At 49.6% G+C, this 24,246-nt stretch overlaps 3 protein-coding genes across 5 annotated transcripts; 2 read left to right on the plus strand and 1 right to left on the minus strand.

The window, feature by feature from the left end:
* Positions 1 to 70: 70 nt before the first annotated feature.
* On the minus strand, positions 71 to 2,052 carry LOC114852283 (arylamine N-acetyltransferase, pineal gland isozyme NAT-10-like). The gene is made up of 2 exons (XM_029144600.3): positions 1,580 to 2,052; positions 71 to 1,293 (listed from the first exon to the last, which is right to left on the minus strand). The coding sequence occupies exon 2, from the start codon at positions 1,286 to 1,288 to the stop codon at positions 416 to 418; it is 873 nt and encodes a 290-aa protein (XP_029000433.1). The 5' UTR covers positions 1,289 to 1,293; positions 1,580 to 2,052; the 3' UTR covers positions 71 to 415.
* Positions 2,053 to 2,749: 697 nt separating this feature from the next.
* On the plus strand, positions 2,750 to 4,956 carry sdr42e1 (short chain dehydrogenase/reductase family 42E, member 1). Of its 3 annotated transcripts, none has more exons than XM_029144599.3 (3): positions 2,750 to 2,787; positions 3,262 to 3,338; positions 3,541 to 4,956. In XM_029144599.3, the coding sequence occupies exons 2-3, from the start codon at positions 3,277 to 3,279 to the stop codon at positions 4,637 to 4,639; spliced, it is 1,161 nt and encodes a 386-aa protein (XP_029000432.1). In that variant the 5' UTR covers positions 2,750 to 2,787; positions 3,262 to 3,276; the 3' UTR covers positions 4,640 to 4,956. The 3 variants fall into 3 exon arrangements, with proteins under 3 accessions (XP_029000432.1, XP_029000430.1, XP_029000431.1); XM_029144597.3 differs by lacking the exon at positions 2,750 to 2,787 and adding an exon at positions 2,811 to 2,924; XM_029144598.3 differs by lacking the exon at positions 2,750 to 2,787 and adding an exon at positions 2,848 to 3,157.
* Positions 4,957 to 5,348: 392 nt separating this feature from the next.
* wtip (WT1 interacting protein) lies at positions 5,349 to 23,582 on the plus strand. Its single transcript, XM_029144596.3, has 8 exons — positions 5,349 to 7,319; positions 11,408 to 11,509; positions 17,481 to 17,548; positions 18,689 to 18,751; positions 18,852 to 18,982; positions 19,153 to 19,204; positions 19,452 to 19,520; positions 20,625 to 23,582. Exons 1-8 carry the CDS (start codon positions 5,843 to 5,845, stop codon positions 20,775 to 20,777), a joined length of 2,115 nt encoding a protein of 704 aa, XP_029000429.1. The 5' UTR covers positions 5,349 to 5,842; the 3' UTR covers positions 20,778 to 23,582.
* The last annotated feature ends 664 nt before the right edge of the window (positions 23,583 to 24,246 follow it).

The raw sequence follows: 24,246 nt of genomic DNA on the forward strand, positions 1-24,246 counted from the left end.
CATGTTAATAAATTAATTCACTAAAATAAGGTGTAGATGAATGGAATAGAATGATCATGATCGATTAACAAATGATTTGAGAGTCTGTTTTAGGGTACTGATTTATTTTTATTTTCCAAACTATAAAGTTCCCATTATGTTCTGTTGTCATTATGTTCTGTTGTCATTATGACTTTATTTAAACACAATCCTTCATTATTTGTCCAGGAAACTGGACAAATAATGTCCAGTTTCCTAAATGTGGCAATTAATACAATGACAATACATTCATTACTTTTAGTCCTTTCTGTCATAATAACATGACTGAAAACTTCATATACAAATAGAAAATATGGATAACATTTGTTAATGAATGTTTTAAAAATCAGGTTGCAATAATTCAGGACAATTACTAGCACTTTGAACAAGACGTTGTTCAGATGGTGTAGGATACTTTTTTGTTCACAGGCTGCAGTTTGTTCTGCAGTTTTACGTTGAACTTTTCCCTCAGAGTTTGATCTATTTCATCATCTGATATGTCCCTCATGTCTATAACATCAATCCCCTCCTCTGGTTTGTACGTGACCTCGCTGTAGGTCCAACCGACGAGCCCTCGAAAACCTGTGGGCGTCTGCAAAGAGCAGATGGACTTGTTGGTGAACAGTGAGTTGGGGTCTGTCTGAAGTTGGTGCGATATCTCGTAGAAGTGATCAACCTCCACAGGCGTCAAGGTGAAGCAGTAGATCTCCTTTTTTTCCTTCCGGTTCACCAGGTCTAATTTGTTAAATTCTGGGTTGACAAGCTTTGGTTTTCTGCTCGTCTTCTCCAGCACCCACACGCCCCCCTGGTCAATAAGACGGAAGATGCCCGCTGCCTGAGGTTGGTCCTTCCCAGAGACCAGCTCCAGAGGCTCCCACACTTGGGAAGACATTCCAAAGCTGACATCTGCTATGTAAGACTTTCCATCGATGACCACCTTGTTGATGAGGTGATTGTCACTGGGGCCGCAGCCATTGGCAGCGTCTATGACAACCTTAGCGCCCAGGGTCACGGTGTCGTAGCCCATTTCTCTCAGGACCCAGCCGAACAGAGAGTTGTTCTCCAGACACCAACCCCCACGACTGTTCCTCACAATCTTATCATATATGACCTCCAGATCCGTAGTGATCCTCTCACCACAGTGAATGCTGAGGTTTTCAAATGGGAGTGACATCACGTGTTGCTTGTGGATCAGCTTCAGGGTTGCAAGATCCAGTTTGCTGTAGGAGCCATTGAAACCAATCCTCCTGAAGTACTCATCCAAATTCATCTTTCCTGGAAAGGACACATTTAAATAAGATACATTTATTTTCAGTAAATATTATTTTCATTTGTTTGTGAGCATTAGCCTTATAGATATAGTTTACATGTTTTATATGATTTTAATGATTAATCCTGCTGTTGTTTTGCTTAATCAAACGTGGTGTTTTGGTGCATTCTGCAAACTGATATAATCAACATTTTTTCATATTTTTCACATATATGATCGAATGTCAGAATTGTTTGATGCAATATGTCTATTTCAAAACAAGAAAATACAAAGAGAACTATTCAACCTTACCTTATATATAGTTTGACAGCAAAAATTTCATATGAACTGTGAATTGTGAGGAACTTCTGGAGCGCCACTCTTCTCTTCGAAGCGAAAGTAACTGCGCAAACGCTTTCTGGCTGTTAAACCGCCTCTTTACGCTATTTCTATTTCCTCTCTCTGGACTTGAACTTCCGGTTGGTGCGGGCTAAGATAAAGTGCGGTTAAAGTTCTTGGACTGAGTCGTTCGCTGGTTTCTGAGTTACTTAGGCTTATCAACGTATTTTATAAAGTTTGTAGTCTGTCACATGACCTTACATCTAACACCGACTAAATTAACTAAACTGAACGCGATATTTTGCTAAACTAAACATTTTTTTATTTTATATGATAATAAATCCATTATCATTATTATCTTCAGTGATTTGCAGCACCATTTAAAACCAGAAAAACTGTTGACACTATGATTAAGTGTGAAGTCGTACTTTAACACAGAATAAGGATCCAAACATTGGAATTCTTCAGTGTCCCAGTGTGCTGACGTGTTCTGTAAAACTGTGAGAACCTCAAGCAGCTATAGAATGGACTGAAACTCCTAGGTCAACAAAAAAGTCTGTGTTGGATAGTTGATGATTTATTTGGTCTCTTGTCAATAAGTGTTGCTCCACGGCTGCTACACTCATGGACAGAGCAGACGTCATCCTGACTATGCGGTTTGCCTGTACAAATACATTTTATTCTGTATAAATCACCAAGTTAGTCATTGGGTTTGTAACTTAGGAACTCACATCAGATGTGACTGGTTTAAAAAACGACAGTTGCATAAAAAACAAATTAAATGATATATTCAACACTTATGTTTGAACCTATTTATTTTTTAAAGGAAGCAATTGTGTACATTTATAATATTTGCCCAAAATGTTTAACATTTTACAAAGTTGTATTAAGCATATATGGATTTGGAAGTCTGTAGAGTGTGAAACAACTTTCAAAATAAAAGCCTCAATGTGAATACAGAAATTAAAAATGCGGTCGTGGTTCACAATTACTCGTGAAAAGAATTGTTATTTAAGTAAAAACACAACACCGTATGTGGGTAAAAAATTAGTCCTTTGACAAACCTCCAGACTTTACGTAGGTATTTTGTAAAGACTTGTAATGTGCCCCTGTATTTCTCACTCGTTTTACGTAAGTTACGTAACAAATGACGTAAAGCACCGACTAAGGAAGTGCAGACGGTAGAGGCTCACACACGTCTCTCTCTCTCTCTCTCACACACACACACACACACACACACACACACACACACACACACACCACGACTACTGGTGCGCCACACACTGTTCACTGGTTCCCATCTCTGGTGTTGAGCTTGGTACGTAGTATCCACAGTTCCCAGTGTTAGCGTCCTTACTGACCCTCGACTCGCCGCTTGGACGAATGAGCGCATTGCTGCATAGTGTAAACCTGAAACGCGTGGAAGCGGGGCGGCGCCATGCGCGCTCTCTCGCACTTCACTCGTCCACGCACGTAAATGACTAACCTGAAACTAGATTTGCCTCCACGGTCGGTGACCCAACCTGCAGGACTCAGCGTTAGGCAACAACAGTTTCGTAACATTTTAAATATGGATGTTTTGTGTTTTTCTCTGTACTTTAATAACTCACTCCTGCTTTCCCAGCAATTCATTTAACCTCTTCTTTCATGCACAGATTCCGCATGCTGCAATGGAGAGCGCACGCAGAGACACGTTTTTGATAACTGGAGGCTGCGGCTACTTCGGGTATCGGTAAGAACATATGCTCCTCCTCGTGTTTGTAGTTACCTCACCCACCGCAAGGTGGCGATGTTGCACCAGTTATACCTCTATAATCCATTCTGAAAGCAGACATGCATGCATTTATGTTTTCAACGTCATCTAGCTCAAACTGGAGACTGGTATGGAGTTTCATGGTGAGACTAATCATTATTAATGTATTTTCTTCTTGCAGACTGGCATGCTCACTCTTTAAAGAAGGAGCCAAAGTCATCCTGTTTGATAGAGCTCCTCCAAGCCAGGACACGCCGGAGGGCATTCTGTTTGTGCAGGGTGACGTCCGTGACTACGCTCAGGTGGAGGAGGCCGTCGCAGGCGTGGACTGCGTCTTCCACATCGCCTCCTACGGCATGTCCGGCAGGGAGCAGCTGAACCGCCGTCTGATCGAAGCCGTGAACGTCGGCGGCACGCGGAACGTCCTGAAGGCCTGCGTGGCGCGCCGGGTGTCCCGGCTGGTCTACACCAGCACCTTCAACGTGGTATTCGGTGGCCAAGTGATCGAGAACGGAGACGAGCGCCTCCCCTACCTCCCGCTCCACCTCCACCCCGACCACTACTCCAGGACGAAGTCCCTGGCAGAGATGGCAGTGCTGCAGGCGGACGGCACGGCGCTGAGGGGCGGATCTGGGCTGCTGAGGACTTGTGCACTGCGTCCAGCAGGCATCTATGGGCCAGGGGAGCAGAGGCACCTCCCCAGAGTGGTCGGCTACATAGAGAAGGGGCTCTTTCGGTTTGTGTACGGGAAGCCCAGCAGCCTGGTGGAGTTCGTCCACGTGGACAACCTGGTGTCGGCACACCAGCTGGCTGCACAGGCTCTGGCCCCGGAGAGGCAGCACTGCTCTGCGGGCCAGGCCTACTTCATCTCCGACGGCAGGCCCGTCAATAACTTTGAATTTTTCCGCCCTCTGGTAGAGGGTTTGGGCTATGCCTTCCCCACAACGCGACTCCCCGTCTCCCTCGTGTACTTCCTGGCCTTCCTGACGGAGTTGATTCACCGCCTCGTCGGCCCCTTCTACAATTTCCAGCCGCTGCTGACGCGCACGGAGGTGTACAAGACGGGCGTGACGCACTACTTCAGCGTGGCCAAAGCCAAGGCGGAGCTGGGCTACGAGCCCCGGGAGCACGACCTGGACGAGGTCGTGCGGTGGTTCAGGAGCAGGGGCCACGGGAAGAAACCCCGGAGCGCCCCCCTCGCCTCACTGCTCCTGGACCTCCTGATCGTCGCTGCCTTAGTTGCTGTGCTCCTCTCTTTCCTTCCAGTCGCTGGTGCTTGATGAGCAACTAAAGTATTGTTTTGGTGAAACTTTTTTCATAGGGTTCTGCAGGATGTAGTTGGCTGTACCTCATTCTTTAGCAGCTGTTATATGGTATGATTAAGAAATGCTTTTAAAAACTTCATGTGTTCTGTAACTGTTATTTGTTGTTAGAAATGTTCTAAGAACTGTTATGAATAAAAAAGCACATCCAAATATTTTTGATTGTTTTAAAAGTATAGTTTGTGTATTTTTTTGTTATTCAATTGGTATCATTGTACCTGATTTAGTATTGTATGTAACATAAAATAAGCATAAAACAATCTTCTCTGATCTAATCTCTGATTCTTTACAATCATTATTTATAACACCCACACACTGATTTGCCGTCATGATCAGAAGTGATCCCGCGTGATCCGTGGGCTGCTGCCCGGCGAGACCTGGTCGATCCCCGTTTCACTCGGATGTCTCTCTCCCTCCACATTAACAATTCACTGCAGCCTATTCCTGGTGTAAATCGAATCGGACCAGGTGAGGCGTGCTTTGTGGGGTATTTTAGTCGGCCCGGGATGAATGCAGACGTCCCCGTCTCTCTAAACTATTCTCCTTTCAGCGCCGGCAGCCCCTTGCTGAGTTGGTCACAATCATTGTTTCTCTGCAGCATTAACCACATTCCAGAGAGGCGCAGTGCATCCTGTCTCCATCCCCGCATTCCTTTCACGCAAACGAGTCCCCTCCGCGAAACGGCGTTTTACCTCGATTCCCTCGCGCCCGGTGCGTCCTGGTTTATATCCCGGCGCTGCCCACGTCCCGCCGGATTATGCTGCCAACTTTACCTTGCGGCACAGTGGCCGTGAGCGAAATCTGCGGTGGAAACCAACGAGGGGAAATTCCTCCGCGCAGCGCGCCATTGACTGTAAAGACCTTTCAACTTAACAAAAACTGAAGTTGATAAACGCATCCCCGTCGGCCGAAACTGTGAGAAAGAGTTTGTTTTTTTCCCCTCGGCGAAGGGGCGAAGCGCGGGACGACGATGCGGAACGCGGCGGAGGCTCGCGGGCGCGTCGCTGCCTTTCTGTAGACGAGCGACGGCGGTGCGGCGGCGGCGTTTTGTTTTGATTTCCATGTGAAACGCAATTAGCGCTCCGCGGTGCTCGCTGCTGTGGCTCGCGCGGCGGAGCACACTCTCAACTTGCCTCTCGCGTTCGCGTCGCGAGCTCGAACATGGAGCGCTACCAGGACGACTTGGCGCTGATGGAGGACCTCTCTCTGTACGACGCGTACCGCGACGGGATGTACGGCGCCAGGAGGGACTTGGCGATTAACCCCGATGTGGACTTTTCGGCACCGACGGCGGCGGAGCACAAAAGTACACCGATGAACGGCACCTCCGTGCTCCACCAGCAGCATCACACCGTGGAGAATTTCACGTCTGGGAATAAAGTGTACAACGCGGCTCCGGTGCGCCCCGTCAACTGCAGCCGGACCGTTCCCGTGGATTTTTGTGCCCCGCAGAGGGACGCGGGTTACGGCGAGGACGGCCGCTGCACCACGTCCGAGGTGGCGCTGCCCTGCTACACGGGCGCCTCGGAGAGACACCGGAGGTACTCGCTGGAGGTGCAGGGCCACCGGTACAGCACGGGGTCCGCCTTCGACAAACCCGCGGCTCTGCCCGGCAACAGGTGCAACAGCGTCTGCATCACCAGCGTCCACGACGGCCGGTGCAACGCCACGAGCCCCCGCTCCAGCCTGGCATCGCCGCTGCCCCCCCAGGAGCAGGGCAAGCACGCGAGCCCCAGGTCGAGCATCAGCAGCCCGCGTGCTAGTCTGGCGGCACCGGGTCAGGACAGGTACACCAGCCCCAGGTCTAGTCTGGTGCACTGCGAGGGCACCGGCGTCGTGAGCCCCAGGTCCAGCTATGCGAGCACCGCCAGCGACACGAGCAAGCACTCGAGCCCGCGCACCAGCCTCAACAGCTGCGACTGCTGCAGCAAGCCCAGCAGCAACCGCACCAGCGGCATCAGCATGGGCTACGACCAGCGGCACGTGAGCCCGCGGTCGAGCACGGCGAGCCAGTACTCCTTCACCACCAGCCCCCGGTCCAGCTACTCCGACTCCCGCTACGGGCCCGTGGTGGGCAGCCACGATCTGGACGGCGCGATGCTGCACGCGCCGCTGGCGAGTCCTCGCGCCAGCGTGTGCAGCCAGGACGGGGGCGCGCGACCGGGGCCCGCGGCGACCTGCGTGGCCAGTCCGCGCTCCAGCATCTCCAGCCACAGCTCGCGCAGCTCGCGCAGCTCCAGGGGCTCCATGGGCGCCTACCCGGACCTGCAGCTGCCCTCGCCCCGGGCGTCCATGCTGGGGGGCGGGCCGCACGAGGACGCGCTGCTGCAGGAGCTCGGAGACGCCGCCGGGGTCCAGAGTCGCGTGCATCTCCAGAGGCCGTCGGCGGTGCCGGAGCCCGCGGGGCAGCAGTGCGCCCAGACGGGGGGAGGGGGGGCGGAGATGAGCGTGGGCTCGCCGTCGTCCTTCTGTTACGGGATGCCCGTGAGGACGGTGCCCTCGGGCCAGAGGCTCAAGCTGCCGTACCAGGTGACCCCCAGCAGGGAGAGCGGGCCGAGCCAGGCGGAGAGGCGGCTGGAGGCGCTCACCTTGGAGCTGGAGAAGGAGCTGGAGATGCACATGAAAAAGGAATACTTTGGTAGGTGATATGACGTCAAGCCAAGAGTTTCAACTCACGTTCAGCATCACAAAAGTCAAAGCGGGTGCTATATTTTTTCCATAGAGGTCAATTTGACCAAAATACACGTGCCGCCTTTTGTTTTGCATTTATATTTATTTGACTGGTGCACATTCGCATCTGTGCAAATGTACCAGAGTTAACCAGAGGAATATATTTCATCTTCGGCCCCTTGTCAGGATTTAAAACTCAATGCCCCTTGAGTCACCTGGCAGCAGCTTCCTCCGCGCGCTGATGCTGCTCCCCTCCAGGTGTGTGGGAGTCCTGCGCTGTGTGTTTCTTACAACATTTGGTCCTTTCTGTTTATTGGACTCGACCCCATCGTTTGCAAGCCGCGAGCGCCGCTTTAGCGCTAACAGGCCCCGCCGTGGCAGATAAGAGTGGCTTTGCGGGACAATACTAATTTCTGTCTTGGCAGAGCTAACGTTTGCACAGAGCTGCACCTCGCTGAATGGAGCCCTCTGTTCTGCCGGAGCAGACACTCTTTGGTCATTCAGAGCAGGGCGGTCTGGCTTTGTTAAAAAAAAAAAAAAAATGGAGCTCTGGAGGATGGAGTGACGCCCGCGCAGAGCAGAATTACAGTGGCTGCACATTTCTCTGAGCCGAGTCCGGTGAGACGGTGACAGGAAGGAGTTGCCGTCCACCGTTTGAACCGACAGCCAGACGAATGGCGGCAGCTGAGGCTGAGATTTGTTCCAGAGAAGCAGGTGAGAGGAGGAGGACGGGACGGAGCAAGAGATAAGGATGCAGAGCTGGAGGCAGGGAGGATGCAGTCAGACGCTCCTCGCACTGAGGCCCGGTAGACGGTTCTGTTTCCGTAGCGACAGTGGAGAAATTGATCCCCGGGACCTTTATTTTCATTTTAACGGGGTCCTGTCACAGCTCCACAGCGGCTCCGCCGGCCGCCTGGCCCTCGTACGGCCTCTGTTTGTTGTGGTGGCGAAGGGGCTGTGAATCAACAGCTGGGCCGACACAGGCGTGCAATTGAAGCGGCAGAGAGAGGCCCACCCCGCCTCCTTACCCCCCCTCCCCGGGCCACCCCCCTCCCCCTCCGCTACCCCGCCCTGACTCTCCCGCAAAGCCCTTCATTAACCAGCCGGTGGGGAGTCGGGCAACACCAGACACTTGGCACACGTTCTTGGCTGATGGGCCAGACATAGTTGGTGGGGGTCAACTCTGATCACCTGCCCAGAATTATAATGGCAGTAGTCATGCACACACACACACACACACACACACACACACACACACACACACACACACACACACACACACACACACTCACTCACTCATGCAGGGGTGCGGCTGCACTGTGATCTGCATTATAGCCTCATACTGACACACAGACATGTGGTTGATGAGTCAGTTTTCAGGTCTGTTGTAGTTCGGATGCAAGTATTTCCTGGCTCAATGGTGGACGCTCTCGCTCCAGTCGACTAACGAGCAACGCAGGTCGTCGCTGTTTAAAATTATTTTGTGTAAGCCGCTTATCTCCTCAAAGACTGGTTTGAAGTCTAAAAACCCACCACACGCACACACACACACACACACACACACACACACACACACACACACACACACACACACACACACAGTGGTTGTTAAAGTTTCATGAAACGGGCCGTGCGGAGCTTCTTGCAACCCGCAGCACGTTCTGTGTTGTTTTCAGCAAAGGCACAAACATAAAGTCAAGTGTGAGTGAGTGTCGGGTTAATGAAATATTCTACCCGCGTAACACAAGTGGTCTTATGTCGGTTCTACGCGAGAAAGTTCAGGAAACCTCTCCAGCTTGATCTTCTACATTATGTTAAGGATCCTTCCTTTACTGCGATGTGAAGAAAACATCCCCGCAGGGTTATTAATGAGCCTGTATGTGAATGCATGGATTCTGTATGTGTCAAATGACTTCACAGTTTAATTTCCTTCCCCAGTGAAAGGCTGCGTCACTTCGGCCCGTTATGAAATGGGAATGAGAGATGCAGCATCCTGTTTTGAATGATTTCCCTGCTGTCTTGTGAAACGATAACCACGTCCTGACTCATAAGACCCTTCAGACGCAATAACGAGTCACTTACATGCCTTTGCGGCTGATGTTTTTCCCGTTGCAGAGAAACCTACGATGACAAGTGGTCCCGATGTGTAGTATTTTAGGAGCTGCAGTATAATTAGTTCCTCAGAGTTAAAGTCAGGAGTCAGCGTGTGCAGCGAGGGAGCGGATGCAGCCCTGCTGTTTTTTTGGTACAATGAGGATTGGTGGATATCCATGCAAAGGCATAAATGTCTGGGATGTCTGACTGAAACATGGACACAGCTGTCATGTACGTCCAGCACCTGTCAGCTGTGTGGCACATTATAATAATGGCGACTTTATTCATTGCCATCCATGAGTCACGTGGACGTGGTCGGCTCGTTGGTGTCGGGGCCGCGTCGCTTGCGGTGGATGGTGAAGCGATCACAGCAGCACCGCTCTGTTATATTACAGGGGTCGCTGGGTGCCTTTCATGCTCATGCAGGACTATCTTTGTCACTGCCCAAATACAATTATCATCGCGCTCAGAACGCGTGAAGTATCACTGCACCAAGCATTTTGTCCTGTGTTGTTGTCGTAGGCAGGTGCTCTCGTTCACTGGAGGAAGTCGACTCCCTCGAAATGGAACGAGAACCGACGGCGTTAGTGCAACGGCAGATGAATTAGCTGTCGACAGCTTCGGTCGGCTGTCATCACGCCGGGGTCATGGTCACGCTGAAAGGTTAAAAGTCACCCAAGGCTGCAAGCAGGTTGTCTGCAGGGAATCCTGTGCGTGTGGCTGGGTGTATTCTTCTCCTATGTCTCCCATAGCGTGGTGCAGACACCACCGTGCTTCCCTGGGAGCCAGGAAGCGAGCAGCGTCCACCCACACTGCTTGGACTTGTACCTAGCGTTTACTTTGCCACTTTAGGTCCATTTAGGTGAAACAGTTTGTCCAGTTAATATCCTCTACACTCAGCTCGCTCGTCGCTATCGCCCGCTTTCCTCCGGTATCGCTGTCGGAGCAGGAGGTGAAGTCACGAGTGCAGGTCCCACGAGGAAGTGCCAAATATTTGTCTTTGATTCCAGTGAACTAATTTGTGCAAACACTTCTGGTTTGAAGGGAAGACGTGCGACCGTTGCAGGGTTGCTTCCTGCACGCGCGGCCTTAATGTCACCGAACGGACCTGGGCTGTTTTAAAAGGGAAATTATTGACTGGCGTTGCCAAGGAAGTTTACTGTCACATCACCAGACTCATGTATGTGCCCCGTTTCCATAACAAATGTCACTGTGTGTGTGTGTGTGTTTGTGTGCGTCTACCTCCTTGTCTATGCGTGTTCATTTTTGTGCAGGTTTTGAGTGTGTGTGTGTGTGTGGGGGGGGGTCCAGCTTCCACATCGCGACTTTGTGAGATGTTGTGTCGTGTAGGCACCGTGACCCTGGACTCACCCCACCCAGGCTTTGACCCTGCACTCCCTGAGGAATGTGACCCCGGTCGAGGTTGTCTTGTTTGTCACGGCTTGAAGATCGCCAGTCTGCTGCTCGTGCTGCATCCAAATACTGGAAAAGCACTTATTCCCCCTACAATAGTGTTTCTTCTTCTTCGTGCAGCTGGTTAGCTCAGGGTTGCATGTAGTCGTATCTGCTCATCGGTGAGTCAGTGCACGGCTAATCCTCAGTATGATGTTTTAGGGTTGACATACATAATAACAGAATAAAATCTGAATAAAATAATTACAGTGGAAATGCTGTTAGTGAGGTTTGAAGCAGATTAACAGTTTTCACATTAAATCAGACTGTTGCATAATTAATTAAATGCACACACGGTTTGGCAAAGATCTTTGTTTAGCTGTCCAGCAAACCTCCAACCAGACTGGCTGAAAGCCCGGCCGTTTCATTTTGTTGCTTTGTGCTTTATTTGTTTTGATTTTTGTGCTTGTTCCCAACATCCTGTCTGCACCGGACGTAGGATTCCCTTGCTTCATCACTGCGCAGGATCTGTTTTCTCACTCTGCGTTGTTGACCTTGTGTCTCTAACAGGTATTTGTGTCAAATGTGGGAAGGGTGTCTATGGAGCCAGCCAAGCCTGCCAGGCCATGGGGAACCTGTATCACACCAACTGCTTCACCTGCTGCTCCTGCGGTAAGTAAAACTGTCGGTTCAGGGTAATTGTACAGGCTGGTTCGCCATCTGCTCTGCAAATGGACCCACCTGGATTCATCGGACACAGCAGAAGCAGAACCCTACTGCAATCGCACATTTTGTCTGTCTGTGACCATCACTGAATATGAATATGCTTCACAAATGAATTTAAAGTGTTGTTTGTCTGACTTCTGCTTAAGATCTAACTGCGCTAAATATGTTTCACAATCAGTACCCACAATGCATTAGGGGATGTTAATTGGAAGTATCATACTTTAATGGATTCAATGAGGCATAGCATGGGCGACAGCTTCGTGGTGGATTCATTATGGCCAGTTGTTTGTCCTGTTACTATGTACTAAAGTTACTATGACTTTAAAATGCATTGCTGCAGAAAAGTGCAGTAATTATCAGGCAAAGTCTGGAGCTTTGAGGTCTGTTCTCGTTTTTTCCCCAGGGGACGAATAACACTGTGTGGTGTGCATAGTGTGCTCACGTTTGATTGAACGGTGACTCGCAGCGTGAATGTGATTGCGAGACAAATCACAGCAATGAGTGCAAAGTACCTTAATTGACAAAATGGGCTTCGTGTCACAGCCAGAGCTGCAGCTGCAATAGTTGTCAAGTCAAATGCTGACTAACGTGCACCTGGTTCCTTTGAATCAGAACCTTTTGCCTTATGACTCCCCTGCTGCGCCTCATGAATTTGTTTATGAGCCTCTGATTTACCCTGCACATGCAGGTGAGGACGTGTCCCACGGATGCTGCCGTCTTGTCTCTTTTGTCAGTTTGACCCTTCTACGTTTAAATGCATGAAGAGAGCTCAGTGCTCCTCCATGTCTCCCCGCCCTGAGCTGCAGCCACTGCCGTCTTCTGCTGAAATATCATTACTATCATCACCGGCTCTCTGTCAGAGGTGGTGTTTAAGTCACGATCAGCACATCTGCTCCTTGAAGCAGGGGCAAAATAATGCCGCAAAGAGATAAAATGATAGGATTATTTGGTCCTTAAGACTGTAATTAAATCGGTTCTCGAGCTCAAAGTACAGTATACAGTGTGTGTAGTTGTGTGTGCGTTGGTGTGCGTGTGTGTGTGCGTCCTGGACGTCCCTGACACCCGACTCCAACCCTCCTCTCCTGTTTCCCAGGGAAACAAGAGGAAGATGTTGGGAGAGGGCTTTTTAGCCAGATTTCCTCCATTCATATGTGTAGTATACATGGACACTGATCCCTCACCCCACCCCCGTCGGGCTGTGGAAGAACTGCCTATAATTTACATGTAACCAAAGCCACATACTTTCCGATTTATTGTTTGTCTGAAGAAAGAGGGGCCATATGCTGAGTGTCCAGTTGCTGGAGTTGTGGGGTTTGCTGTGGAAACGAACCCTGTTAACCCGGTTAAGGCCGTAAGTGCTGCTTTAATAGCCCTGATTATGTTTTAAGGGTTTATTTAGGAGTCATTAGTTAGTTCCACTTACTGCTTTTGCCCTTTCAAACAAGCTTATTTGGAGGATAACCAGATTATTACCTCTGAACAGTAAAAGTACTCTAAAGAATGAGCAGATTATTTCCCTGGAGGAGCAGATTACATCATGAAATAGCTGCGTGGAGCTCAGAGCCACAACAGCTCCTGGAAGAATTATTGTTGTGTTTATTGGCAAAATCACGTCCACAATTAGTTCTCAAGTCATCATCTGTACTCGGCAGGGGGCCGTTGGCGTCGGCTTCACAGCTCTTCTCACCTCTTAAGATGGTTTATTGGTAGAGTAAACTGCGTAATGAATCATTTGACCCTGCGTGAATGGGAATGTTTGCTTTCAAGCGCTGTTTTGAAGGCTTCTGAGAAGTTCGGTTTCAAAGTTTCTGCGCTTGTCATAACACGGCCCAGTGATTGATCAGCAGCTATGGTGATGTGTTCGAGTTTGTTTCTCTTCTCTTTCCCCCTCCGTGCTCCTGAGTCGGGTCCTCCCGGAGTCTGGAGGTTCAGAGAAAGGCCGGGTTTGCTGAGACGTAGCTCGCTGGTAGCCCTGGGCTTTGTTTAACCATGCATAATTGAGCCCTGCTCTTGGCTTACTCCCATGGTTGCACCCTTTTTTCATGAAATGGCCAAGAATGCAAACGACCCCCCTCCACTTCAGCCGGCCTTCCCTGGAGGACGGCAGTCAGACAGTCACAAAGTGTACCCGACCCGCTTATCAGCGGGGGCAGTCCCGGCGCGAGCCCTCGTTAAGCGCCGCATGCACTGGGCCGTGCGCACAAGCGCAGGCTTGCATGCACGGCGGCGGCCGTGGATCCAGTCCTGCAGCGGCGGCGCGGCTCGCTGGTTCGTGCTCAGGCAACGCGCCACTCCGGGCTCCGTGAGCGGACGTGCCGAGCGCACGGCGGATGACTCATTTCTGTGTTACAGTAATCCAAGCGGCCTCTGGCAGGAGAAGAGAGCTCAGGGGCTTGAATTTCACAAATCATTCACCGCCGCCGCCACTTGCACCTGCCAGGCAGCGGAAATCGGAAAGCTGAAGAACAGGGAGCGCGGGGTTCCTTGTGTTATGTTCCTGTTGTCACACAGTCAGTTTACAAGCTCATTATGACAACGGTATCAGAAGTAACTGGAATATAGGTTTGACTTTGGAGGCTGACACTGTTGAGCCACTTATGTTTGTACCGTAGCTGTTGTATATTTGTATAATCTGAGTAAATGCCATCATATAATGTCTGGTTGACACAATATGGATAATTTAGCGTGTCTGCAGCTGAAATGAGGCCGGTTCTGTTTATGAGAAAAAATCATAGATTAGTGAAACAAAACAACACAATAGACGAAATTTAGCGGGTTGTGTCCTTTAAATCCAATGAGACAATAACAGTGTGTCACAGGCTGGAGGATATTATTAACATTATGCTTCCAGTGGGAGTTATAGATTATTCTTCTCTCATCTCTTCATCTCCTCAGCTTCTGCTGCATGTTCTCTACAGCTCAACTTTCTAAGGCTGCACCACATTCAAAATTGTAAAGGTTGTGTATGTGTTGACCTTTTTTATTTATTTGCCAATAAGATATTCAAGTATATAGTCATTATCTCTGTTTAGAAAACAAGCGTGTCTAAAGACCTAATGAATCTTATCTTTACATTATAATGATTTGTTGATACAGTGTTATTGTATGAAAAAAAGCAGTCTTTTCTCTTTACCTTTGAATGATTGGTCATCCAGTCTTTGTGATTGCTTCTAGTTGTTCATTTGCAATCAGCCCTGATTGATGGTTGCTGACTATTTATTAACATTTACAGCATTAATAAGGGCATAAATAGAATAAATGAAAAATCAGTGAATCACAGTGAAACGAGTCCTCTGTGTAAATCTGTAAGAGGTTTTGTGTGAAGCTAATGAGCTTCGTCCAATTTTTAAAGCTACAAAAAGACCACATACTCTGAGGCAGGAGACAAAAATCAGTGTGATTAAACCCACAGTAATTACATCAATTCGAATTAAGCCCCGCGTTGCATCATCGCTCTTCATGCAGCCTTTGGGCGCCAACAGACGATGTTGCTCATTTATTCAGGGAAACAACTGTTATCTGTGAACGGGAGCCACACAACCGCTGCACCGCATGGAAAGATCGAGCTAAATCATATCTTTGCCATGGTGATTCAAGCAGAACTTTTATTTCCATGGCAACACCATCATAAAAAGTGCATTAGCAGAATGAGCTCTACAGTATTTTCTTAATGACCAGAAATGACAAGCTACCAGTATTTGGACGCACAGGGGTCAGCGCCTCGAAGCTTCAGTCACTCTGTTTGCTCATCAACAGTGTTTTATTGTGAATTCACAAATTATAATCACACTTACCCGTCTGATTCCTATTTAAAAATACCTGCATTTTATGTTTATTACACCTGGCTTATGGATTATGGATTTTTATATGAAATCCAATTACATTTCATGTTAAAGGGGCTTCATGGCTTTGATCACTTGCAGTGCCCTGAAGAGGTTCAGGCTCGCCACAGCGCTGTCTAGTGACAAAGAGAGAGAGAGAGCGGGGCGAGCACGACCTCCCCCCCCTTTTCTGGGCGAGGGAAGCGGCGTTGGAGAGGTGCGGGGGGTTGAATGGGACCAGCTAGTGACCTCAGGCAGAAAGAATGTCCCCGTTTGCTCAGTCGGGCCCGCTCCCCTAGCAGCGCTCCACACAGTCATCAGCGCTGGGGCCTTTGTGTTCCACCTTCCAGACCCCAAACTCCAGAGCAGAGGCCACGGACGAGCACATAGCAACACCTCGCCGCCCCTGCTGCTGCAGCATTCACTCTACGTCGCTGCAGGTTCGGCCCCTCCAACGTCTTTGCCTCCTCCATCCCGCTCCTTCACTCCAGTTCACGCTACCAAAATGCTAATTGCTGTTCAGTCGCCCAAGTCCTAAAAGTCTCACCTATTGTGTGCACAGCATTCCTCGGCCGCTGCAGCCATTTACACGGGTGCTAATGTATTGCTATCTCCCAGCTTTGTGACGCTGTTTGCGCGTGAAATATAGCGATTGCATAAATTTAGGCGTCGAGGAGAGGAGAGGGTGGGCACGTCTTTCTCAAGCAGGGGCACCCATAAAATCAACGGCCGCTCAAGACGACAATTAAATCTGACTAATCCAGCAGATTTATGAGATTCCTGGGCCTCGTCTGCCGGGCCCGGGTGAAGTCACCGCGCTGCCAGAGAGACACCGCTGCCGTTAAGTGAATTTGAATGGACGGGCTGTGAGGGGCTGCATGGCAGGGGGCGGCAGAAGCCAGCCCGCAGCAGAATTTCCCTTTTAGAGCGGATTCGAACTTGGATTCCGATGAATGAAGGCTCATCCGGAGGAATTCGGCCCTCGCGCTCGGCGCTGGACGCCCGGCGCGCTGAAGGCTTTCCCACAGCGGCGCGGGCACGTTCCCGCGGACGCGTCCGTGGGGCTGCAGCTGGTGGCTCTTTGAGTTGAAGCCGCTCTTTAAAATGTCAAAGAGTAAAGAGGTGATTACTGTAGCAAAGCAGTGTCTCGAAGTTGCTCCTCGGCGAGTTCGGCCTCGTGTCCGGACGGACCCCCGAAAGGCGCGTCCATCGACGCACGCCCTGCGCCCGTGGATTTGTTGAAGTTGAGCACATCCTCCCGTCGCTCTGCCATTGTTCACTCGCCCGTGAGCCGTGTACAATGGCAGGGAGGGGGAGAGGAGAGATGCGGGAGGGTGGGGTGTGGACAGCAGCCTGCTGTATTGATTGTATATGGCTTGTGAATGGAATCCTGCAGGGATCAATGGGCAAGGTAATTAAACGGCAGCGGCCGGAGCTCCTGCCATCTGCCTCCACACCGACCAGCTGCTATAATAGGAAATGTTATGTTCTACATGTTTAGGTGTGGTTGTCATTGGTTTCAGATTATTCTTTGGTCTCTATTGGTCTCTTCTATCTACTGTTTTCCGAGCATGTACAAGACAGGAAGCAAAAAAGGGAAGGGCGTTTCACACACCGGGGGAATCATACTTAGCCTGTATAGTAGCTATCGGACAGTAGTAGAACCCGGCCCGTTTCGGCCCAGTTGGGACAAGCGTGGTGAAGCGCCTTCTGTGAGGTTGGACAGTGGCAATACCTGTGGGGATTTGGTTTTAGATAGGAATGTATGTGTCATCCGTCATGTTGTGTGCGTTGTTGTATTGGAACATGTTCCAAAGTGGGGCCACAAAGTTAGAGGCCCGCAGTTGTGTAACATTTTGTTTTTGTTTGCTGCAGCATTACATCTTTTGTAAGGAACCGTCCCGGCCCAAAGCCGAGCCTCGTACCCAATATAAATATATATATAAATATATATATATTTATATATATATAATATATATATAATATATAAATAGGCGACACGGACAAACGTTGCATCTGCTGCTGTGCGTCTGTTCTGTTCAGTACCTGCAGATAAAGAGCGAGTTTGATGCGTTTTTTGTATGTGTTCCCTTCAGGGAGGAGGTTGCGAGGGAAGGCCTTCTACAATGTCAACGGGAAGGTCTACTGCGAGGAGGATTTCCTGGTAAGTCGCCTGTGTGATTGTGGGTTCGGTGGCCTGATGGGCTCACGCTTCCCGGTGGGTTACAAGGGGGTGCTGGTGGATCAGCGACGCGGGGGATTAAGATCTGCGACTGCATTCCCCGACCCTCCAGAGTAAACAGACCATTATCAGTTTAGCACCACCCTTCCAATTCGCTCTAATTTCCCCCAATTTCCCCAAGGAGCCCAATTACCTCGCCAGCACTTACAATTAAGAGCGGAGGAGGCTCCTGCTCCATCTGCTTCAAGTTGGCAGCACAGACGCACGGACTGATCTCAGTGCCTTCGCTTAGGTGGACATGTTGTGTAAGCGGCTCCAAACTGACCTTGCTGGTCACTGGGCTTCCAGCGCTGTGTTTGTATGTGACGCTGTTGCCAGGAGCCAAATAAATGGCGACACAAACAGGCAGGAAGTCCCACAGAAGGTTCCTGTGTCATAATTCACAGACGGGGCTTTATTTTCCAGTTGTCCTTTAAACACGAGGCCTCATCTGCTGACAGTACTTCCTGTTTGTCAGTAGCTTCCTCTTTCAACATGCTGGCGTGTTAGGAAATGCTCACATTCCTCTTTTGCTGTTTGAACTCTGCTCCTATGATAGAGTCAGGTGACAAGATGAGACTAATCCCTCACTACTGTGACTCCACCGGCCTGGCCTATCACCCCAGGGGTGTTTCAGGGGAGGGGGGTGGGGGGAGGTGCTGGCAGATGGTGGATCTGAAGCGGAGATGTCAGGGGGCAGGCTGCCCATCACCTCCCACCTCCACCTGGTAGCCACATCTCCTCTACCCCCCCCCCCCCCCCCCCCCCCCCCCCCCCCCCCCTTGGTGTCATCAGGTCGTGACTCCGAGGTGCCTGTGAGCTGCAGATGGTCAGCCTCATTATTTGCCTGGCTTTAAAAGAGCTGGACAGACAGGTGTTTTGTTCAGCTTAAAAGACAGCAGACCGACATGTACAATTCAGAAATTTGAATGTAGCTGTATGAATGGGATGGAGGGTTGTGTGTTCTAAGGGTGCAGCAGCACCCTCTATAGATGATCTGAAACATGTTCATGCATGTTTTGCTGCTCGTATGACTCAGGATTCTCCGAATTGCACTAAATCCTGTGCTTGTCTCACCCACAGTACTCTGGTTTCCAGCAGACAGCTGAGAAATGTTTTGTGTGTGGTCACCTCATCATGGAGATGGTAAGAGTGCCTCATTGCTGCGTCTGCTTCCGCAGAGACTCGCTCTGAGTGCGACGGACGGCCTGACCTTGTCGTGTGTCATGTTTGTGTGGATGTTCAGATCCTCCAGGCGCTAGGCAAGTCCTACCATCCCGGCTGTTTCCGCTGTGTGGTGTGTAAAGAGGGTCTGGACGGAGTTCCTTTCACCGTGGACGTTGAGAATAACATCTACTGTGTCAAAGACTACCACACGTAAGGAGAACACGTCTGCACCGCTCACTGAGAAAACCTAGAATTCACACACAAGCCGGAAATACAGTAGCACCACCAAACTGGTCTTAAACTGAATAGAAGCATTATCTAAATAAAATACATGATTGCATTACAAAATATTCAGATTTACATTGTCTTTTCCAAAACAGAGTTTTTGCTCCAAAGTGCGCTTCCTGCAATCAGCCCATACTGCCAGCACAGGTAAGAACCATTCACCTAAAAGAAGGGAAGGTATTGAACTGACCAACTTAATCACCAGGAAGATATGCTGATAATGATTTCTGTTGTTGTGTCATTTATAACTAATAGCTCTATTTAATTGTGCTAGTTACAGTAGAACTAGTTATAAGAAAATGCTCTGGAAAAACACTTGTGTAGAATTCTTCCTTCTGTTTGAATCATGGCTTTAACTGGTGATGGGTCTGACTGTTTGTGTTTGTGTGTCCAGGGTTCTGAGGAAACCATCAGGGTCGTTTCTATGGACAAGGACTACCATGTGGAGTGTTATCACTGTGAGGTGAGACAGACAGACAGACAGACAGACACACACACACACACACACACACACACACACACACACACACACTGAGTAAGAGCAGTCTATCATGCATGCGGTTTGACTCGAGTCAGCGCAGCATCGCTGCATATGACTCAACCTTTCAGTTTGTCGTAAAATGGATGAGCCAAAACAGGAACATTTCACACACCTGCACACACAGGCACATCCACTATGTCTGGTGAACCCACTGAACCTGATTAGGGCTGAAAACCGTGGGATGAGACTAGGGTTTGTTGTTTTTTTTTTGGACCATTCAGTGTGACTCACCACTTTTGCGGAATGAATGAGACACACAAAAAAAAGCCTCCGACGAATATCGGCTCAAGGTTGCAGCACAAATTTGTGACTCACTGACAAAGCGCATTCCAGCGCTGAGCTCTGAACCTGAAGCTCAGGATGCTTGTTGCTTGTGAAATCCCAGTCGTCCTGATTCTTGGTTCCATCCGACCGTTTTCGCTTCAAGCCCAACTGAAGCGTTTAGCGATTCCGATCAAAAATCCCTGCCCCCCTGCAGTGAATCACCGAAACAGTCAATTTCGAAACAAATGATTTCTACTATTCTCATAAACAGAGAAAGACCTGCCTGTTCCTCTCCACGCCTGACATTCCACTTCTTAGACACGGATCAGGTTATGTAAGCGGCGGGTAATCATTGAGCCGTGCTCCGAAGGACAGGGGAAGAAAACAAGCCAAGAGCAGAATCACCGAGGACGGGTGCAGTTATTATATTTTACTTAGGAAGAGGCTCCGCAGTTGGTCGTTCGTGCTGATAGATTTATCGGCGAAAGGTGAAAATTCGGTCACAATTCACGTCGCACACGATTTCAGCTGCTTATCTAGGTTTGAGTCACAATAGCAGCCGAGCGTTAATTGGCGGGTTATGTAATCCGTCTAGCAGGTGCAGGATCCACCCTGAGGTATCATCTCCATCAGACATGCACAGAATTCCTCCACAGGTTCCAGAGAAGAAACAATCAGACCCATAATGAAGGCGACCAAACTGAATCGGCAACGTTTGGGTTGTTAATTGTCCATTTCCCTGTCGCCGTGTCGCTGCTCCAGGACTGCGGTCTCCAGCTGAACGACGAGGAGGGCCACCGCTGCTACCCGCTGGACGCCCACCTGCTCTGCCACGGCTGCCACATCCACCGGCTGCAGTCGCAGGTCAACGCCCACCCGCCCCCCGGCTACCCGCTCCACGTCACCGAGCTGTGAGGCGACGAGCCAGACCCGCCTCCCGGGACCCGGGACACCAGCAGGGGGCCACGACACGGCCGGCGCCCCCTCCAGCTTCAGGGAAGCTCTGTGTGGCCGTGTGAGCCCCTTGGCCGTGGCGTCACACACACACACACACACACACAGACACACACAGACACACACACACACACACAGTGCAGCTCCCACCGCATGGCCTGGCTGTGTCGGGCCTGGGAAACAGGGTTTCCCAGGGGTCCTTTCCTGCCCACTTCCCCTGAGGTGCCTAACCCTTGACGCCCACACACTGGCTCACCCCCCGGGTGACGTCACACCTCCGGACCCCCGCACATTCACAAACAGAGGGTTTTTTGGGATGTAGGTGACAACGGACTCTTGTCTCTCCTCGCATCCCTCTCTCCGATCCCATGTTTTTCACTCAGACTGAAGTGATTTACTGCTGTCAGTACACCAGTGCTGTCACGTCCAGGAGCGTCAGGAAGACCAGGGAACGAACCCACTACATTCCAGTGCTGGCTGGAGCGGACGGGCCCCAGGGTGGGCATGCTGTGCCTTCAGAGTAGGCTCCCTCTGTGCAGCTCCTAACACTGAAACGGAGCGCTGCTAAAGGCTATGCAAAGGACCCCCGGCGTCATGACACAGGGCTTTGGGGGAAAACTGTTGACTCATTCCTCTCCTCCCCCCCGCACCACCCCAACGTAGCACCGCGAGCCCGATGGACCGACTGACATTCCACGTAGAAGTCTTAGACAAGACCTCGAGAGATTCACAAGCAGTGTCTTAATTAATAATTATATTATGACAGGAAAAAGAAAATTTTAGACGCACATAGATTTTCTTTTATATATGAATATATATTTTGCAGATGTTTTCCACATAAGATCCTAGATGTAGAGTCTTTTTTTTTTTTGTCTTCGCTGCCAACGTGATAAATTCAAACGTGAAAGACGCAGTCCGAAGCCTTTGAAGGTTCGGGGTCTGTTAAATCATTTCTCCTCCAGGACATGGAGCCTGTTCCCGTCTGTCAGTGGGTCAGAGATCCACAGGCCGAGTAGAGGCAGCTAACAGTGTTTGTCTTGAGTTGTCTTTTATTCTTCTTTGAGTACCTAATGGCTAAAGTGGCTGTTTGGTAACAGATGTGCTCTGCATTGTAACCTGTCCTTTTGTCGGCTGTCGACACCGCGGAGTGAAAAAAACTTTTTATTCTTTATTTAATTGGAAAATGGCAGGTAACTTAACAGAGCGACATAATTATCATTTCACCACATGTAACGATGGGTATGTGACCGGTTGTTGTGTATGAACACTGGTAGCTGTGCTGTAACTGGCGTGGAATCAGCTGCTTCCCCTCTGCTCTAAAGAGACAAAACGCATGTGAAGAGTCTGTACATTTCATCATTTCATCTGCCCGTCTCGTACTCAAGGAGGAATGAAGCGTATTGAATTTTCGAATACCTTTCGCTGCAGGTGCGTTCCCTGTCACAGTTTCCGGACACTGGCTTTTGTCACGTGAGCGCTGAGATTGCGCCTGTCCGCATGCCTTAAGACGCCACAGGTGTCTGTCTGTCTGTCTGTCTGTCTGTCTGTCTGTCTGTCTGTCTGTCTGTCTGTCTGTCTGTCTGTCTGTCTGTCTGTCTAGCGCTGGTCTGCTGTGATGTCTGCTGCCCTGAAAAGGATGGCTGCTGGTCCGGCCCGCTCTTTCAGGAGGTCTGTGTGTGTGTGTGTGTGTGTGTGTGTGTGTGTGTGTGTGTGTGTGTGTGTGTGTGTGTGTGTGTGTGTGTGTGTGTGTGTGTGTGTGTGTGTGTGTGTGTGTGTGTGTGTGTGTGTGTACCACTGGCAGCATACAGCACAGCGACCCCCGCTCTCACTGCGTGGGCCCTAGTATGAGGCCGCTCTCCGTCAGCATCACACACTCGGCCCCAGACGTTGGTGTCTAATTCTTGGCGATTGCTTCTTTCTGGTACCGCGTCGACGGGCCTTCACACACATTCCAGCCAACGCACCGGTAGCTGATGCAAAGGACATATCATCCTCTGACTGTAGCCGACTCCGTCAGTCCAGACAGACTGTTGCCAAGTATTATTTGCACTAACGCTGGCCCGGCTCTTGTTCTTACTGTAAAGTGTAACACACACAGGTCTGAATGAGTACTACTGAATGTGTCCAGAGCAGAGACTGAAGGCAGGGGTTCCCGCAGACAGGAAGTGCTTTTAATGTAACCCTACGTAATGAGATTCATTTGAATGTAACAATGATTAATGTCTGTTCTCCTCCCAGCTGTAAAAGCAGAGAAGGACTGTGTGCCGTACGTGGGACGTTCCTCCTCTCGTGACGCGTGTTTAACCTCAGCTTTGTACAAGGGTTCTGGACAAGTAATGTGTGCTATACTTGAAAAATGAGCCCCCTCAAGACACTTAACTCGACCAGCATCCCCTTTAAATTAAATATGTCTTAATCCACCCGTACTACGTCAGCGCTACCTATGTTTCTGTCACATAGCACACAGCTCGTTCCCCTGTACATAAAACGCTCGTTTGTCATTTTATCTTCCTGTCGAAAATCACTTGGAAGGAGACGACTCGTTCTCCGACTGGTAGTTCCTATAAGCACATCTTGACGACTGTCACGCATCTTTTGTATCGCTAAGTGTTTTGATTACCTAGATGGTTCATAAAAAGGAAACTAGATCTATTTATCTAAACGTGAAAAAGTCTAAAGTTATTTAATGTATTAAAAAAAATCAGGACGTATCATTTAACTGTAGATGACATAATCTGCTTTTACAATAAAGTGGTTTGTAGCTAACTGTAAGGAAATGTTCCGTCTGCTTTTCTTTTCACCGTGCATTTATCTGTTTTATCTGCCGGTCCCGAAAAAAAGCTTCACAGTAAATCATGAAAGTTTCTACAACATCATAATAAATGTTCTTGCTGCTGCATGCACGCAGCACTGCGCCGTAGCCTGTCCTCAAAGACCCCCCCACCCCCACCCCCCGGGGAGCCGTCTGATGGTCAGATAATCCGAGGCGGACATTACCGTCAGAAGCCTTCTGTCAACAAACTGCACAGCAAGAGAAACAAACTCGCAGCAACTGACGACCATGAATTGGAGATGATATCGGCGGAGATGCGCGGAAGCGGGGAACGCGGCCGCTGATGAGTTTGTTCCCTTGGTACTGACCCTTTTCGTAAACTGCTCTGGTGTATAAACATTTCTGGAAATACCACATCGACGCGATAAAGCGATCTGGTGTGGATGCCCATGGTTTTTATAAAGCCTTCAGTAAAATGTCAGCTTGGTACTGTACGTATCAAAAGTGTTGGTTTTCCTGTAACTTAGTCGGTATTAAAGTGGTTTTGTTGCTGTTTGATTGAATGATGAACTTTAAACTGCTACTCAGGACGAGCATGTGGGTGCGGAGCTGAATGAGGAGACTGCTCCCCTGTGGTGCCTTATTGTACAACATTTG

Source organism: Betta splendens, chromosome 3 (genome assembly GCF_900634795.4).
Source record: "Betta splendens chromosome 3, fBetSpl5.4, whole genome shotgun sequence".
NCBI classification, from domain to species: domain Eukaryota; kingdom Metazoa; phylum Chordata; class Actinopteri; order Anabantiformes; family Osphronemidae; genus Betta; species Betta splendens.

Excerpts from the sequence above, each read along its gene's own strand:
- LOC114852283 (XM_029144600.3), bottom strand. The coding sequence starts at position 1,288 with ATGAATTTGGATGAGTACTTCAGGAGGATTGGTTTCAATGGCTCCTAC.
- sdr42e1 (XM_029144599.3), top strand. The coding sequence starts at position 3,277 with ATGGAGAGCGCACGCAGAGACACGTTTTTGATAACTGGAGGCTGCGGC. Across the intron at positions 3,339-3,540 it reads TGCGGCTACTTCGGGTATCG|ACTGGCATGCTCACTCTTTA; the intron begins GTAAGAACATAT and ends TTCTTCTTGCAG.
- wtip (XM_029144596.3), top strand. The coding sequence starts at position 5,843 with ATGGAGCGCTACCAGGACGACTTGGCGCTGATGGAGGACCTCTCTCTG. Across the intron at positions 11,510-17,480 it reads CTTCACCTGCTGCTCCTGCG|GGAGGAGGTTGCGAGGGAAG; the intron begins GTAAGTAAAACT and ends TGTTCCCTTCAG. Across the intron at positions 17,549-18,688 it reads ACTGCGAGGAGGATTTCCTG|TACTCTGGTTTCCAGCAGAC; the intron begins GTAAGTCGCCTG and ends TCTCACCCACAG.